Raw genomic sequence first — 16,407 nt, 5'->3', positions numbered from 1 at the left:
CAGTCCACGCATGATATAATTTCCAATCAGAATGATACTAGTGTTCATTCAGTATCCATGAAACTCATTGTCTAACATCTAGTACTCTGAAACACTATTTCTAAACATTGTTCCTTGTGCATAGTAATAACCTATTTGTCTAACTCCTTCACCTAACTATAAGCTTCTAAAGGGCAGAATTACGTCTTCTATGTAATGCCGCGAATAGTGGGGTGCCTAAAACATGGTAGATGTTCAAGAACGCTTATCAACATAATAAAGAGTGGATTGAAAATACCATCTGTCAGATCCTGAAAAAAGAAAGAAATTGCAACAAGTGAGTGAAGTGCCTAGATTTCCAATGGCCAGGTTAGATAAAGCTTAAGCTGAGAGAAGACCCACCGTGCCCGAGCATGCAGACATCACAGATAAAGCTGAGGTGTCTGGCGCTGGCAGGAAGTTTTCCAGGCATTGAGGTGCACTTGCTTCAACCCTCTGCTGACTCTTTCACAGTCCCTGTGAAAGGACCAGACTCACATGACTGTGAAATGGACATGCAGAGTCCTCAGCTGAGTCCTCAGGAAAAAGCCAAATGACCTATACTGGGTTTTGACTTTTATCTCATAAATAGGCTCCTCTAACCCTCACAGATCTCCCCCCACCCTGCGCAACTGGATGGCACCAGCGGACTGCTGTAACGTCCATCCTTAAGGAGATTCAGGAGGTCGCCCTGGTGGGGATTTTTTTCCTTTACTTCTCTTGAAGGGACAGCTCTTTTCTCACTGGCCCCTGTTTCTCTCATTTCCCCACCTGAAATGCCTCCTCCAGGCTCACTCTTTTGTCTCTCTGAGCCTCACAGGCCCAGCTCAAATCCCCTCTCCATCCTGAAATGCTTCCTGAAATCTTTTCTGGTCCTCCGCAGGAAGCAGTAATTGCTTCCTCTGATGAACACCTGGGTGACGTGGTGCTGCTGCCACTTGACATTTCTGGATATTTTTCCTTATATTGTTATTACTTTTCATCATTTATTTATTTATTGAGTTTCTTGAGAAATAATGCCCTGGGTTTTTGTAAAACCTGTAGCAGCTTATTTCATGTGGCAAATATTTTTAAGATACGTGGTAATTTGGAAGAGAAGCATCTAGAAAGGAATTTAACAGAGGTAAGTAAACTTAATAAAAGTTATAGATATTATGAGAAAAATCTATAAACATGTAATGCTTTTATAATATATAAAACTATTTTAAGTTATTTTCTTGAAAGAACAGTTGGAGAAGAATCTTGGACTTCCCAACTAGACATAAGAAAATCTTTCAAACAGCAGTGAATATAGATTACAAATATGCAAATGCAGAAATAAAGATTTTGTCATCTCATCTATATGCAGTAATCCAGGAATGTGAAACATAGTCCACTACCTGACCAGCAAATCGCATTCTTGATTCTAGACAGAACTGCTTACTGAGTCTTCTGGGCCAGGGATGATACGCACACCAAATGCGCCTCTTAATCCAGACTAGTTTAAATGAGTTAGCTGTTCTGGTCCATTATCTTCTGATAAACTCCATGAAATTTAAATTTTAGAGATATAGTTCTTACTTAGAAACTAACCTTCTAAAATTGACCATGCTAATAGAGCTATAAGCTTAATAAGCGAACCATTATGAAAATGAATGTCTATGACATTTTAAACTTCAACAATGGTAGCAGGTCTAGAGCCGTGGAATATTACTTGCTGAGTCGAAGAGGATCAAGAGGGGCTCATATTGAATGCATCATTTTTTAAAAACTTGTTTATTAAAAAAAGAGATTACTGAGCAAGTACATCCCTTTCATTACATTTTTGTTGCCACCATTCATATTCTGACATTATATTCACCTAGACTGTTGTATTGCTTTCACATTCTGCCCTTTATACTTTTATTCTAATCCATCCAATCAGCAGTAGATATTTTTAGGGGATTTCTATGTGCCAGGTACTCTGCTAGAAAACTTACCTCCCTCATTTCAGAGTGGCCAGTCTCCTAAACAATCACATCCAACAACTGTCCTCCACCTTATAAAATCAAATGTAAGCCAGCCTCCCTTTCCAATCTTATTATGTACTTGTTTCATTCATATGCCCAACTGCTTCAGAGTAAATTATTCACTATTTTCTGTGATGTATGTGTCAGTTTTCAGCATAATTCCCTGGGGTCTGGAACTACAAAATAAATCACTCTTAGAGGCTGTGTTCCTATCACAAATCCAACAATCGGAGAAAAGCATCTCAAAGTAGACAATATGGGAGATGCTTTTGAAAACGCTTTTTAAAAATGCTCGGTAAAATTGTGTAGGAAAGTACAGAAGGGGTAAGGGCCTTAATTCAGAATTGGGAAGAGGAAGTTAAGCACAAGGAGTAGGCAGACTAAAGGAACCCAAAAACAGAGACCAGCTGGGGTGTCAGGAAATGAAAACACCTGTCGTAAATCTCTTTAGAAACAAACCGAAGGTAGAATACAAAAGGAAGAGGTTAAGACCCTCATACTGAAAATTTCCATATTTTGAAGGTTAGACTTCTGAGATCCATGACCATACACACACAAAAAAAGAAAAAACAATTTAGCATTCTACAATGGGAAACACTTATGTTGAGCGCCAACTGTATGTAGAGCATTGTACTTCTCTAAAGATCCAGGCAGCCTGAACTACCCACAGTGACCCGTTCCACTCCATCTGAAGTAGTGAGAGGAGGATACATCACAGCACAGCACCAATTCCTTCTCTAAGCACAGGCCAGAGTGAATGCCAAATTCACAGGCAGGATCAAAGTTAGGCCACATTAGCTGCTCTGTAGTTTCAACCTTTGTATTAAATTACCATCAAGGAGCACTAATTAAGATAAGAAATAGAGCCTTCTTTTATATGCATCTTCAGGTTTCTGAATTATACATTAACACAATCTATGACATCTGTGTATGCTTTTCACAAAAGCAAAAAGCATAAATGCCTCAGGGTGCATCTGTCTGGCTGAGAAACAGATGGAAAACAAACTCTTTCTATAGTTTCTATTAAAGTTCAGAGAAATACAATTTTAAAGGTTACAAAAATAAGATAAAAGCTATATAAAAATAAATCAAAAAAATCTATACCTAAAAAGAGTACTTTGGATTAATCTGTAAAAGCTGAGTTTCCTAAGACTTTGAAAAATGAGAAAAGCTATTTGACAAAATCCTTAACTTGGATTTCTTTTTGTTTGATTTTGTTTTTAGGTTCCAGATTCAGAGAAGTTCAACTGATCCAAACAGTTATAAAAGCTTAGGAGACAGCTTTCAAACAATTTTCCGAAGAGAAGGGTATGTATGGTTCTCCATATATAGATTCTATGTTGATATAGGTATTTAAACGTATTATTACATAACACATCTTCTCATTTCGAATGGGATATTTTCTTAGTCTCATTAGGGAAAAATGTTTAAAAGGGTGCTTTCCTACTTTCTTATGTTGTTCTTGATAATATGATCAAAAATTAATACATATATAATAGAAACTACCATTAAAAGGATATTAATAATCAGTTTAATGACTAGAGGACAATTTCTAATTTGTGCCATGAAGGCTTTTTAGAGTTCTCAATAACTGGTACTATGTAAACATAACAGTTCTTTACTTTGATTCTTGATACTGTTGCCCAAATGCATTCCTTGTTTGCATTGTGGTTTATGAATATTCAGTCAAGACTGATCTATGTCAGAAATTGATGTGTCAAATTCATCATTCAATTAGATGAACAAATAAGTAGAATATTTTGGTTTTATAAGCTAAAATTGTCTCTGATGCATAGATTCAGTTGAAGACTTTATCCAGTATAATCTTCCAATGGAGATTAGATTTGCTTCTTACTTGAAGTTGTTTTCATAAGAGAATTGGTTGAAAATAATTACACAAAAATGATGAGTAATAATAATAACTAGTAAATATATTCAGCTTCACTATGTACTAGGAATTCTCCTTTTAACTCTGTGAGGTAAGTTCTACTGGGCTCCATTCCAGGTGGACAGGTGAAGAAACCAAGGCTCAGGGAAGTGAGTGATTTTCACACAGCTGGTGTAAGCGGCACATCTGGGACTCAGCTCCCGGTCTGCTGGGCCCCAAAGCCCACGCTCCTGCCGGCTGCAGCTCACTGCACCTCTGGGCAGATCGGACTGTGGATACTATTCTGCTAACCTCTTTGTTTTATTTAAATATACAGATTGTGGACATCTTTACATTACAAAAGCATATGTACCTGCTGCACTTTATTAAATTCATCCTTTTTGTGGATCGTTAGGTTGTTTTCAGACTTTTGCTATTTTAAACAGCAGTGCCGTAAATATTCTTATACTAGTTTTGCATATTTGTGTATATACATATATATTTCTATGAAATGAAGTTTACAGGATTAGGTGTTACCAAATTATCTTCCAAAAAGTATGTAATGATGTTATACCCTTAGTATTTGAGAATTCTCCTTTTTTACAACCTCTCAAACACTGGGCATTATCAGCCGTTATTTGGTGTATGTCACTCATATGCATGTCTTGTTTACAATCTACTAGGTGAAAAAATAAAACCACCTTAATAGTGTTCCTGCAGCCAAACGCAGGTCCCGCTGCCTGCAGCTACAAAAGACAATACTTGAGAGGCAGGTGCTGATGTAAAGGAAAGTGGTTTATTCAGGTGCCAACACTTGGAAGGTAGGAGACTCATGTCTCAAAGCCCATCCTCATATCTCAGTGGAGTCCGAGGTTTTTATAAGGAGGGAGAGAGGTACAGAACAAAGAGATCAGGGGAGGGGGCAGAAAAGTGCAGACCAACACAGTCCATTCTGTTAAAGCAAGTGATGGCCCGGCATGCATCATTCTGGTTTAGTCATCCTGGCTTCACGTCATCCTGACTTTCCTTCATCGGGGCTCCACAGTTGAAGGTCAGCAAACCTCCCAGAGCTGGGGGATGCCTGAACGTTGGAGTTTGTATCTTTTGGAGTTAGCTCCTAGGATTCTTATACAAACATGCTGTTTATCTACAAGCTACTAGTCAGAGTCAACACTTACAGAAACAATGTCAAAAGCATGGTGGAGCGGGTTATAATTTTCCACCATTCCGATTTTCTGCTGTTACATTCCTTTGATGTGACTGGAATTGAACATACTTTTATATCATAAAGTATCATTTCTTCTATGAATTGCTTATTTGTGTCCTTTGCGTATTTTTTCTTAGGTTAGTTTTTTTTTATTGATTTGTAGGAGTTTAGTATATTTTTTTTAATTAATTTATTTACTTTTTAAATACATTTGTCTCTGCCTTCCCCCCACCTCTTTCCCTTGCCCCCTCCCACCTTCCCTCCCTCAGCTCTTCCCCTTTGGTTTTGTCCATGAGTCCTTGCTATATGTTCCTTGACTTTCCCCTTCCCTTCCCTTTCCCTGCCCCCCTCCTTCCCTCTTGTCTCTGTTGATTTCTTTTCCTTTCAGTGTTGCTGGTCATATTTTCCTTGCTTCTTTGCGTTGTTGGTTAGGTTCCGCTTATAGGTGAGATCATATGGTATTTGTCTTTCGCCCCCTGGCTTATTTCGCTTAGCATGATGCTCTCCAGTTCCATCCATGCTGTCGCAAAGTTTAGTACTTCTTTTTTCTTTCTGCTGCGTAGTATTCCATTGTGTATATGTACCATTATTTTTTGATCCAGTCATCTACTGATGGGCATTTAGGTTGCTTCCAACACTTGGCTATTGTAAATTGTGCTGCTATGAACATTGGGGTGCATAGGTTCTTTTGTATTGGCGTTTTGGAGTTTAGTATATTATCATAAGCACTAATCTTTTGACTATTACATAGAATGCAAATATTTTTCCTAGCTCGTCATTTATCTTACAACTATAGTGTCTTGCACCTTTCAGAAGTTTGTATTTTTTGAAGATTGTGATTTTGTGATTATATGTGTGTTTTCCTTTCTGATATCTGATCTTGATGTGACATTTAAAAAGAAGAACATCCCCTAATCCCAAGATTATAAACATTCTCTTCTGGTACTTTTTACATTTAAATCTTTAATCCATATAAGAATTTTTTCCCATGTGCAATATGATAGATAGGAATTAAATTTCATTTTCAAATGGTTAGTCAAATAGCCAAGCACCACTTGTTGAAAAATTCATCCTTTACATTGAATGAAAATGCTAGCTTTTTCACATATTAAGCTTTCACATATGCCACCTAATTTTTCTATTTTGTTTCTCCATTTCCTGTTCTGTCTCATTAATTGATCTGTCTCTATGCCAGTATCATACTGTTTTTATTATTTTATCTTTAGAGTATTTTGAGAATATGCAAACATACCATGGTATGCAGGGCCCTTCTAATATGGCCGTCCCTTCTTCTCCAGGCTCATTCCTCATACACAAACCTGATCCAGGAACAGCAGGCCTCTCAGCCCTGTGGTCACTCACACTCTGGTGGCTTTGCCTGCTATTCTCTATTCCAGGAGGACCAGCCTTCTAATCTGCACAAGAAACTACTGCTGTTCGTTCCAGGGTACCTTCAAGTTTCACCCTCTCTGACCATCTTTTCTCTACCACATGCTTTCTTTATGAGTCTTTCTTTCTATATACACATATGCTATATAAAATATAGTATGCATCACCCTGATTTATTGTGCTCATTTTCTGTCTCCCTTCCCCCACCCCAAGAATCTATTTCCCTAAGGGCCCTGTCTCATTTAGCTCTGTACTCCTGAGGTCTGTATTTGGAACTGACTAAAGATACTCAGTAACTGCATACTGAACAGATAGATGAATGCATATCATCACAGCAGCATCATAATGATGTAAAATGAAACAGAAATTATAATTCTTGCTATAGACCACCCCCTCTGAAGCTATGATAATCATCTTGACACCTGATTAAATATTTTGAGGTCACCTAGTGACATAGGATTAGCAAGTTCTTGCTGTTACACTGGTGATGTGATGCCTAAGTGCCATACATTGACAGTGTACCTGTTTTATAACAAGTAGGATCAAAGCCATGTTCATTTTACTCAAAATATATGGGAAAAAGTCATAGTGTATTATGTAATCTATAAGCATGTCCCTTTGCATTAAAACAGTAGTGTCAGCATTGCCAAGTCCTGTAAGCTGTAACAGATATCTCTGAATTGGACGTGGGAGTTTCTTAGCCAGGCTCTTCATTTCATGTGTGTTTTAGGAGGAATTTGATGTTTCTGCTTTGATATCAAGTAATATAACAAACATACAGTATGTGTGGTCCTTGCATAGTAAAATTGGCCTTTTCCTAGATTGTACATATAATTGCTTCTAGAGCAAATTGACATTCTTTCTTTACGGCCTTTAGATCTGGACATGCTGTTAGCCAAAGGCCAGAATGCTCCACTCTTAGAGATGGAAATATTTGTAAAGGAAAAAAGCTGCCCATTACTTTTGATATAGAGTAAGAGCATTTCATTGCCTTTGGTTAAAAAAGAAAAGAAAGATTTTTAACATATACTTTATTGAATTGTTTTTTTCCTAGTAAAAGTGATTCTTTCTGATTTTCTTATTTAGCTTTTGAAGTACACTCTGCTTTCCAAGATGTTCTCACTCAGGTCCAGAGAGGTCAGTTTGGTCTGTGCTCTGCAAGGAGGATAGTGCCAGTCAACTTGACTATTACCATATTAGGAGAATTCATATCTCCTGGCTTTTCCTATCTCCCCCAAGTCAAAGGTTTTGAAAGCTAGTCCTTTTCTGTTGTTCGAAAACATTAAACTCTGATAAGACACTTAGAATCTGCACAGATATCCCATTTCCACTGTGTAACAAAGCGAAGTGGTGGTTCTTACAGATGCAATTTCCCACCTCCCTGTGCAAAATTCACATGTTTCCCAGAAACAGTAGCTCAATCACCTGGGTCCAAAACCTTTTACTGTTTCTAAAATTGTTTGTCTTTGTAATTTCATTAAAGACATAGTTTTTCAACCCAGCTTCACAGAAGTGAAATTAATTTAAGTAAAAAATAAATACCTTTCAAATTCTGAGTAAGGATTTCTATAATATGAAATCATCATATTTAATTAACTTTTATCAAAGAGGCCATTACTGTTTTCTCTAAAAAAAAAGAAAGAACTCAGAGGAAAGGAATTTGTCACTGTTGAGAGCACTTCACTGTATCCATTATTCTTTTTTTTTTTTTTAAGTTTATTGACTTTAAAGAGAGGGGAAGGGAGAAAGAGAGAGAGGGAGAGAAACATCAGTTGGTTGCCTACCATACACACCCCAACCAGGGATCAAACCCACAACATTTTGGCTTATAAGACCACATTCCAACCAACTGAGCCACACAGGCCAGGGTGACGCCATGATTCTTCATCTTTCTCAGTTTGACAAAAATAAACTAACAGATCCATCTACTGTGATTGCCAGTCCACAAAGACACGAAGATTTAGCATAGTTGAGTAGGTGTCTCTAAAACCAATAAGGTTTATTTTGTACTCTCCCACCAAAAAGTGGCTGGTAACTCTGTTTATCATGTGTTCATGCAATGTGCCTCACTTCCTTTGCTTCAGAGTACTTCATGGATGTTTTTATAGACTCTTTCATACTTGCCCCTCCTTTAAAGCGAGTGATTGAGATGTTCACAGATGGGTGAAGGGATTATAAATACGCTAATGAAAACCAGGACTGCCCACCCCTGACTCTTTCTCTCCTGAAAATGCCTAGAAAAGTATTAAAAAGAACAAGATATTTTTGGTGACATAAGTAAAGGAAAAAAACTAATATATATTTTCTTCAGTGCACAGTCACTATTCTAGGGACTTTCTCATTTATTTCTCTCTAAACAGACTGTTCTCAACACAACACAGCATCATTATGTCTGTCTTCTGTATGAGGTAACTGAAGATCTGAAAAATTAAATAACTTGCTCAAAAACACCAAGGTATTAGTGGCATGCCATGGTCTTTCCATTATACTACATCACCTTTCACTGAACACCAAATTTTGTAGTTATTTATTGAATGTAAAGAACACAGTGTGGAGGTAGTGGTTGTAAACCCCTAATTTTTAAATACATTTGGTATGTACCTTCCATCAAATCCCATAGCAATTTAGAGTAGCTTTAGCTCCTCCTTCAAGTGAAGTCTGAAAGCTCTGAGAGACCACTATATGAGGTCTGTCCAGAATGTATCCAGCCATGTACTATGAAAAATAGAGACAGTTGTTGAAGAAGATACAAGATACAAGAAACACTGTACATAGGACAATGACACCTCAGTGCCCTTCAAAGTAGGCACCTTGGGACCTCACACAGTTCTCCCAATTGCCATCAGCTGCCCTGTTGTTGTTTTCTGAATATTATCAAAGGTCTTAAATCTCTTCCCTTTCAAAGGTGATTTTAGTTTTGGGAAAAGCCAGGAGTCGCAGGGCGCCAAATCGGGGCTGTGGCAGGGCTGAGTCCCCTGGGTGATTTTATATTTCACCAAAAAACTCTGCACAAGATGTGATTCATGAGCGGGAACGCTGTTGTGATGAAGCTGCCAATCTGAATCATTCTTCTGAATCATCCGAATAGTTTCTGCAGAGAAATGTTCAGGCTTAAAGCAAAATTTGATGCAGATTCATTGCTCTACTTGCTCAGTTATCTTGAATGCGACAGCTACACAGTACACATGCTCACTCAATGGCATGTACTGCCCCCGCTGACTGGTACAGTGAAGTCATCATTGTTTACACGTGCACATTCCAGTCCACTCTCCTTGGCTGCCAGGTTACATCGATTTTGCTCAAACCCTATTTGTTATATTGACAATGGCTGAACATTTTCCAGCCATTGTTAATATGTTCAGTCAACCAAATCTTGTTGATTCAGAGGCAGCACCACAAACCTCTAACAATTGAAGACATTTCCGTTGTTGTCCCATTCTTTGCAGACAACTCCGTATCTCTGAAAAGTTTATGGTTTCCCATCAGTCTACTCTCATCGTGCATGCTCCTTAGTTTTCTTATGAGAAAAAATCTTGGACATTGCTTTGCCCAAGGCAAATAACTAGGAAACAACTAAGTCAGATTAAACATAGTAGCAAATGAGAAACATGTTGATTGCTGGTGCTTTCAGATATACTGTCTTCTTCAGAAAGTAGAAACTATGTGGTTGCATTTGGGGGGCATTTGAACTGTGTTTTGTTTCACAAACACTGATTTGTATTCTGTAACCACTGATGCTGCCCCAAGTATCATCTTACAATCAGACCACTTGGTGATTATAATATTTTCTAGTTAAATGACATTTAAGGCCTTGTTTTATGAGCTCCAGCATAATTGGCTAATTTGGTAAACTCCAGATGTGTGAGATAATGTGCCAGTCGTTTAAGTGCCTTTCAGACAGCATAAATGGCACAGCCCCAGGAGGTATAATCACTCCCTCTTGTTTTCATTAAGAACGGGAATGAGTGGCTTTTGACACAGACAAAGGAAGCGGGGCGTCTACAACCCAAAATCAACAACAACCTGGTAAGATTTGGACATTTTCTTTTTACAGGTGAACTCACTCCAAGATCTTTGGCTTAATTTGGTCTTAGTGGGTCTACTTTTTAAAAAGTGGCTTATGCCATCTAACACTGCCGGGTGATTTTGAAAACCACCCTGAAAACAGAAAAGACCTCTGAAAACAGAAAGACCTGCCCCTGTAGAAACTCCCCTGAGTAAAGCAGCTTCCGGAACCTGCCCCCACACTGTCCTGTGGATGTGAGGAGAAGCATGGGTTTGAAAAGACAGTGGAGGCGCTAACCGTACCCCAAAGCCAGGAACATTGATTGGGTGTTTGAACAATCAGCAGCTCCACCCCCTAAACCAAGTTCCAACCTCACAAGGCCCCATGGTTACTGCTGCTTTTTCCTTCTTCTTTCTACCCGCCTTCATCATCCATCAGAAACCAGCTCATCTACCCAGCATTGCTGAGCTGGAATGGGTACATGGTTCTCGGCATCGCTCTTCTCCAAATCCTGGGGCTGGTCCCTCTGATCTGCCTGCAGATCCAGTGGAGTTCACACACAGCTGAGTCACGGGTCACTGTGGACTCACTGCCCCTTAACAGTGCCGTTTTCACACAGATGAATAATTGCAGAATACACCCCAGGTCCCCAAACAGATAATTTGCAGTGCAGATCAAGTGTATATAGAACACTGAGTGCTGACTGGGTTTGCCCAAGAGAATTCATTCTTTGGTGCGTGCCAGGGGTACGCTGTGTCTGTCATGAGTTTCCTGGTGCCCTGAACGCCTTATCTCCCTTTTTTTTTGTTGTTGTTGTTGTTGTTTTTTTTTTTTTACCAAAGAGGACTTCCCAGCACCCACTGGACTTCCCTTGAGTGCTCCCTTTTTTGTTTTGTTTCCAGCTTTATTGTGATATCATTGACATATAACACTGTGTAAGTTTAAGGTGTACAATGTGATGATTTGATACACACATATATATTGAGAAATGATTACCACAACAGGGTTAGTTAACACCTCCATCACCTCACATAATTACCGTGTGTGTTGGCGGGGAGAGGTGAGAATATTTAAGAGCTACTCTCTTAGCAACTTTCAAGTATACAATAAAGTATTGGTAACTATAGTCACCATGTGGTACATTATATCCCTGCTCCATTGTTTTTATGGGAGGGAAGAGAGGAAAGAAGAAAGTCCCAGCTGCTCTTGCTCCTGCACTATTGAGCTCGGCCCTGGCCTGCCTGGGCATCTGATGATGGCACAAGTGTCCTCTTTAGCTAGGGAGAGAAAAAGGGAAACCAGGAAAAAAACCCCAACGCAGCATGTGAGAGTTTGCTACAGAATAACTATAGCAAATCTGTCTGGTAGGTCTTATAAGTAGACTGAAGCCATTTCTTCTTCCCAGCCTTCTCCTGTTGTGGAAAGAGAAGAATAGGTGATCTCAATTCAGTCATGGGCCTACTATTGTTTTTCTTGAATAACTGTGTTCCTTTTAAAACAGGTTTATCAATGCTCTAGTACAAGGGGGGACCAAAAGAATGGAATTTATTTATAAAAAATTGTATATTTATTCTTACATGTTTAAAATTTAGTCACCTGCAAAGTACTCTCCATTTGATGCAATACACCTATCAAGACATTTTTTCCACTGCTCACAACGGGTTTTGAACTCATGAATTTTGATGTGTTTTAGTGATCCTGCCATTTTTTGTTTCACCTCTTCCACATCAGCAAACCATTTCCCTCTGAGTACTTTTTTCATCCAGGGAGACAAAAAAAAAAAAGTCACTCAGGGTGAGAGGAGATCAATAGGGAGGGTGGGGCACAGAGGTGATGCTATTTTTGGTCAAAAACTGCTGAACACTCAGTGCAGTGTGAGCAGGTGCGCTGTAAATCACCCATCATGAAATGGGCAAACTTGTGGAAAGAATCTTCAAAAAAAAAATTCACTGAAGCCAAACGCAGTCTCTCACAACAAGGCCAGCTGGTGGGCTGATACGGAGGGGTTCTTAGAACACTCGCCTAGCAGGGGAAGCCTGCACTACAAGGGCCGACCCCCCAGAAGATAATTCCAGTTTTTTCTGGGGGGTTCCCCCTCATACATTATCCTCATACATTTTTAGTCATAAAATATGTATAATTGCTTTTCACAAAAAGCTTATGCTATGTTGCTAAGAACTTTAAACTGATTGTTTAGCAATCCAGGGTTGAAAATGAAAGGGTGAAGGGTAAGGAGGAAGAATACTGAAGAAGCGCAGACAGTAGCTTATTTCAACATTTTTTTAAAAAGCCAGGCAGTTGAACTATCGCTACGTTATTTTGGCATTTCTATTTTACCAGACTGTTTTATACCCCTGTGAAGGCAAATAGTTGTGTTTTTGAGCTGTATTGGGTGGGAAAGTAGTTTTCACACTCAGGGAGTGGGTAATGCACGGTGAGAGGGCCCAGAAAGCAGCGTCCCCGGAACGTCAGTGTCCCAGAGCTCTGTTCCCTTTCTGAAATCAGAGGGCTTTTGTTCTGCCCACAGAGTGACCTTTAAAATGGTTTCGGCTCCTAGATTCCCCTCCTGTCATCACCGCGGATTGCTAGCTGACAGTCACACTCCGACTCCCCCAGCCTCTCACTGACAGTGCTTTCTGAATTACTGACTGGCCTTTGGCAAGGATTTAACTGTTGCCAAAGAGTAAGTGAAAACGTTTGCAGTGATGTCAGCCCGTCAGCAAGGCCTGATTAAGAGACCAAACACAGCCTCTCTCAGCTTTCAGTGCTGACAAGAGGGGAAGGAGGGCCAATTGTTTGGGTGGAAGGAATTGTCTTTCGGGAAGGTTTGTGTCTCAATTCAGAGCCTGAGCAGATCTTCCCTATGTTTTATAGAGTGTTAATGGGAGGTGAAGAGGTTCCGTAGTCAATGGGAGATATCCCACTGGAAATATTGTTAGGCCTTTTATTTTGAGTTATTCTGGATTTCTGATGGGCTAGAATCATAGTCACCTTGGGAAAAATATTATGTCTTTACCAAAAACAAAATCCTTTTTCTGGTGGTGGTTAAACTGAACGTTTTCAGATGAGAATGAGAAAGAAAATCTTTAAAAAACTCTTCTACCATTTTCTAATTCTCTTATCGTAGAAATCAATTTAGGCACGTTTGAAATAAATAAGGTTAACAGAGTTAATGTTTTATCTTCATCATTGATTTCATCTAGTGTCTCTGATTTTGTAGGCTCACATACTTCAATATGCTGTCCTGGTAGGATCTTCTGTTCCTAGTCATATGCAAATTTAATCTCATTTTACTTTCCTCAGAAATAAACGGTCACATGGGAAGTTATATACGCACATACTTGTGTTTAAATTCTAACTGGACTATTTAGGGTTTAGATTGCTACATTTTCTCTACAAATCCCTCGAGCCAGAGGCCCTTGGAGAATCCATGAGTATTAATTATGATAAGCTTTTACTCAGTTCCTGCTTAGGATTATATTTAATCACCCAGTTTCTCTGCTCTCATCACCAGTCCAGGAATTTTTTGTTTAGTCTCATGACTTTAGCTTTGCCTTTCCTCTAGGTCTTTCAGGTGGTTTGAAACTGAAGGAAAGGAGAAAATTCAGACACTATTGTTATAATAGTGATTATATTCAGAACCATTATTACCATTTTAGCCCTTTACCATTTATCGAATGTGTTACCTCACTTGATATTTACAAGGATGCTGGCAGGTAACCCGGTGAGGAGTACGAACTCTAGTTTTCTAGTTAAGAAATTGATAAAATGTTAAGGGACTTGCCCAGAAGGTATTCCTCAGTGATCTTCTGCATCCTATATCATGCTCCCTACTCTACCAATAACTTAATAGTGATGTTAGTGATAATAGAAGCAGCACCTGAGATTTACACCGTTTCCATTGTTATGGATTCAGAGCATTGTCATATATCTCACTTGGCTGACTAGCATTTGGGGGAGGTTGGGAAGAGATGGTATGGCTGGTTACATTCTGCAAACCAGATGATTTCAGCAGAAAGGATTTAGCGAGATTCCCAGAATAACAGATGAGATCCTGAGATCAGCACTCACAGAATACAAGGGTATAATTTTAAATGGTGTCTTGGGCAAATGAAATTGGTCTAAAATGTCTTTTGAAGTGTGGCACCATCATCCCGTGAGACCATGATGGGGAAGCCCATGACCATCAGGACAGAGGTGACTCCAAAAGGAAGTTACAGGACTCAGTGTAAGGTTATGGTTCAATGCATGAACTTAAACTCAGTTATTTGACCTGCCAGTGTCATTGCCTAACTCAACTAGAGTGTTGGGTAATAACCAGGAAAACCGCATGAAACACAAGATAAGGCATTTAACCAAAATTCCTTGGATGAATTATCAGAAGAGGTGAAAACTATCTTTTAACTGCAACATATGTTGAAATATGTGGTCACAAAAACCCAGGGCAGATGCCTGCCACATGCAGGGTCCCTGTTTTCCTGCTGATATAACACCGTGTTTGAAATTCTCCTGTCTGGCCACAGAGAGCTCACAGGAAAACAAAGCCCCAGTACAAGAAATTCTAATGCAGACACAGTCTCATTGGTAACAAAAAGGAGAAAAAATATGAGATGAGATTTAGACATTCTTAAAGAGACTTTGTAGTTGCATTAGGTGAATGAGTTCTTTGATTTCTTTACATAAAGCCTTCCTTAAATTAAAAAAATCAAGAACCAAAATCAAAGAAAAGAATGTGTTCTTGTGTCATTACCTTTTTGAATCCTTTAAATTTTCAGTGAATAGGTCAATGTGCATTTTATAATCCAAATAACAAAATTCCCAGAGGTTGGCACTCTTTATACAGGAACCAAAATTAAAAGAATATTGTGATGTCGTCCATTAAACGATAGCACGTACAGTAACAGTGCATGCCAGAAATGATGGATAGTACTGAGCCCTGTCAATACTGTTTTCTCCTATACATGTATAACTATGATAAAGTTTAATTTATAAATTAAGCAACTTCATAAATGAACTGTTTGTTCTCATTATAGATCTTAGCAACCTCAACATACGATTTTTTTTTTTATTCAGTCAAGGACTTCCACCTTTTCTCTTAAAGGAAGCACTTTGTGGCTTCTCTTCAGTATATCTGAATTGCCAACATCACTGCCCTTGCACCTTGGAGCCATTATCAAGTGAAACTAGGGTTATGTGAACACAGGCACTGCCACACCATGGCAGCTGATCTGACAACCAAGAGGGCGACTAAGTGACCAATGGGCAGGTAGCATATGCAGGGAAAAGGGGTGATTCATGCCCCAGGTTGGATGGAGCGAGGTATTGTGTGATTTTATCACACTACTCAGAATGGTGCACAATTTAAAAGTTATGAATTTTTACCTCCGTCATTTTCCATTTAATATTTCAGGCCATGATTGACCATGGGTAACTGGAGACATAGAAAGTTACTGTGTCAATAACTAGAGATCTAGCTTCATGTGTAAAATAGAATATGTTAGACTATGAAAATATTTCTTAACCACTTGGCCACTCCTTAATCCCCATGATCTCGTTTTTGTCCACACCTATATTTGCAAACTGCTCTCTCAGAAGCCACCACAGGCATCCTATCCTTTTGCAAAGAATCCGAAACACTGACAGTTGTAAGATGTGCTATTATTTTATGTACCATTAGAAAAAATGTGACAATTAAACTCCTTGGAATGACTTAACAATGAATATGGATTTGAGTGAGAAGAGAAAATTTCAACTGACTTTCTAGTTTTTGGCTTGCATGTCTCACAATGGACAAACTATGCCACTTGCACAGTCAGAGATCTTCTGATGATTTCCCGCTGATCCCTATACTAGGCTGCCGCAACGATTGCCCCAGTGATCCCCAACTCCTTGTGTTTATGTTCTTGTATCATCCTTACTTTGAGCATGGACT

At 39.0% G+C, this 16,407-nt stretch overlaps 1 protein-coding gene across 5 annotated transcripts in view; it reads left to right on the top strand.

Annotated features, from left to right (window-relative positions):
- The window catches only part of SLC25A21 (solute carrier family 25 member 21), a 474,917-nt gene that overhangs the window by 345,972 nt on the left and 112,538 nt on the right, over window positions 1–16,407 (top strand). For all 5 annotated transcript variants that reach the window (XM_054588867.1, XM_054588807.1, XM_054588947.1 and 2 more), the window contains one exon: window positions 3,231–3,314. In XM_054588867.1, the coding sequence (XP_054444842.1) occupies window positions 3,231–3,314 (84 nt within the window). The remainder of the gene's footprint in view (window positions 1–3,230; window positions 3,315–16,407) is intronic.

This window comes from Pteronotus mesoamericanus, unplaced genomic scaffold, assembly GCF_021234165.1.
Source record: "Pteronotus mesoamericanus isolate MK-2021 breed Mesoamerican mustached bat unplaced genomic scaffold, CSHL_Meso_final contig_100, whole genome shotgun sequence".
Lineage (NCBI taxonomy): Eukaryota > Metazoa > Chordata > Mammalia > Chiroptera > Mormoopidae > Pteronotus > Pteronotus mesoamericanus.
Note: the sequence above shows the minus strand (reverse complement) of the source record. Positions and strands in the feature narration are given on the sequence as shown.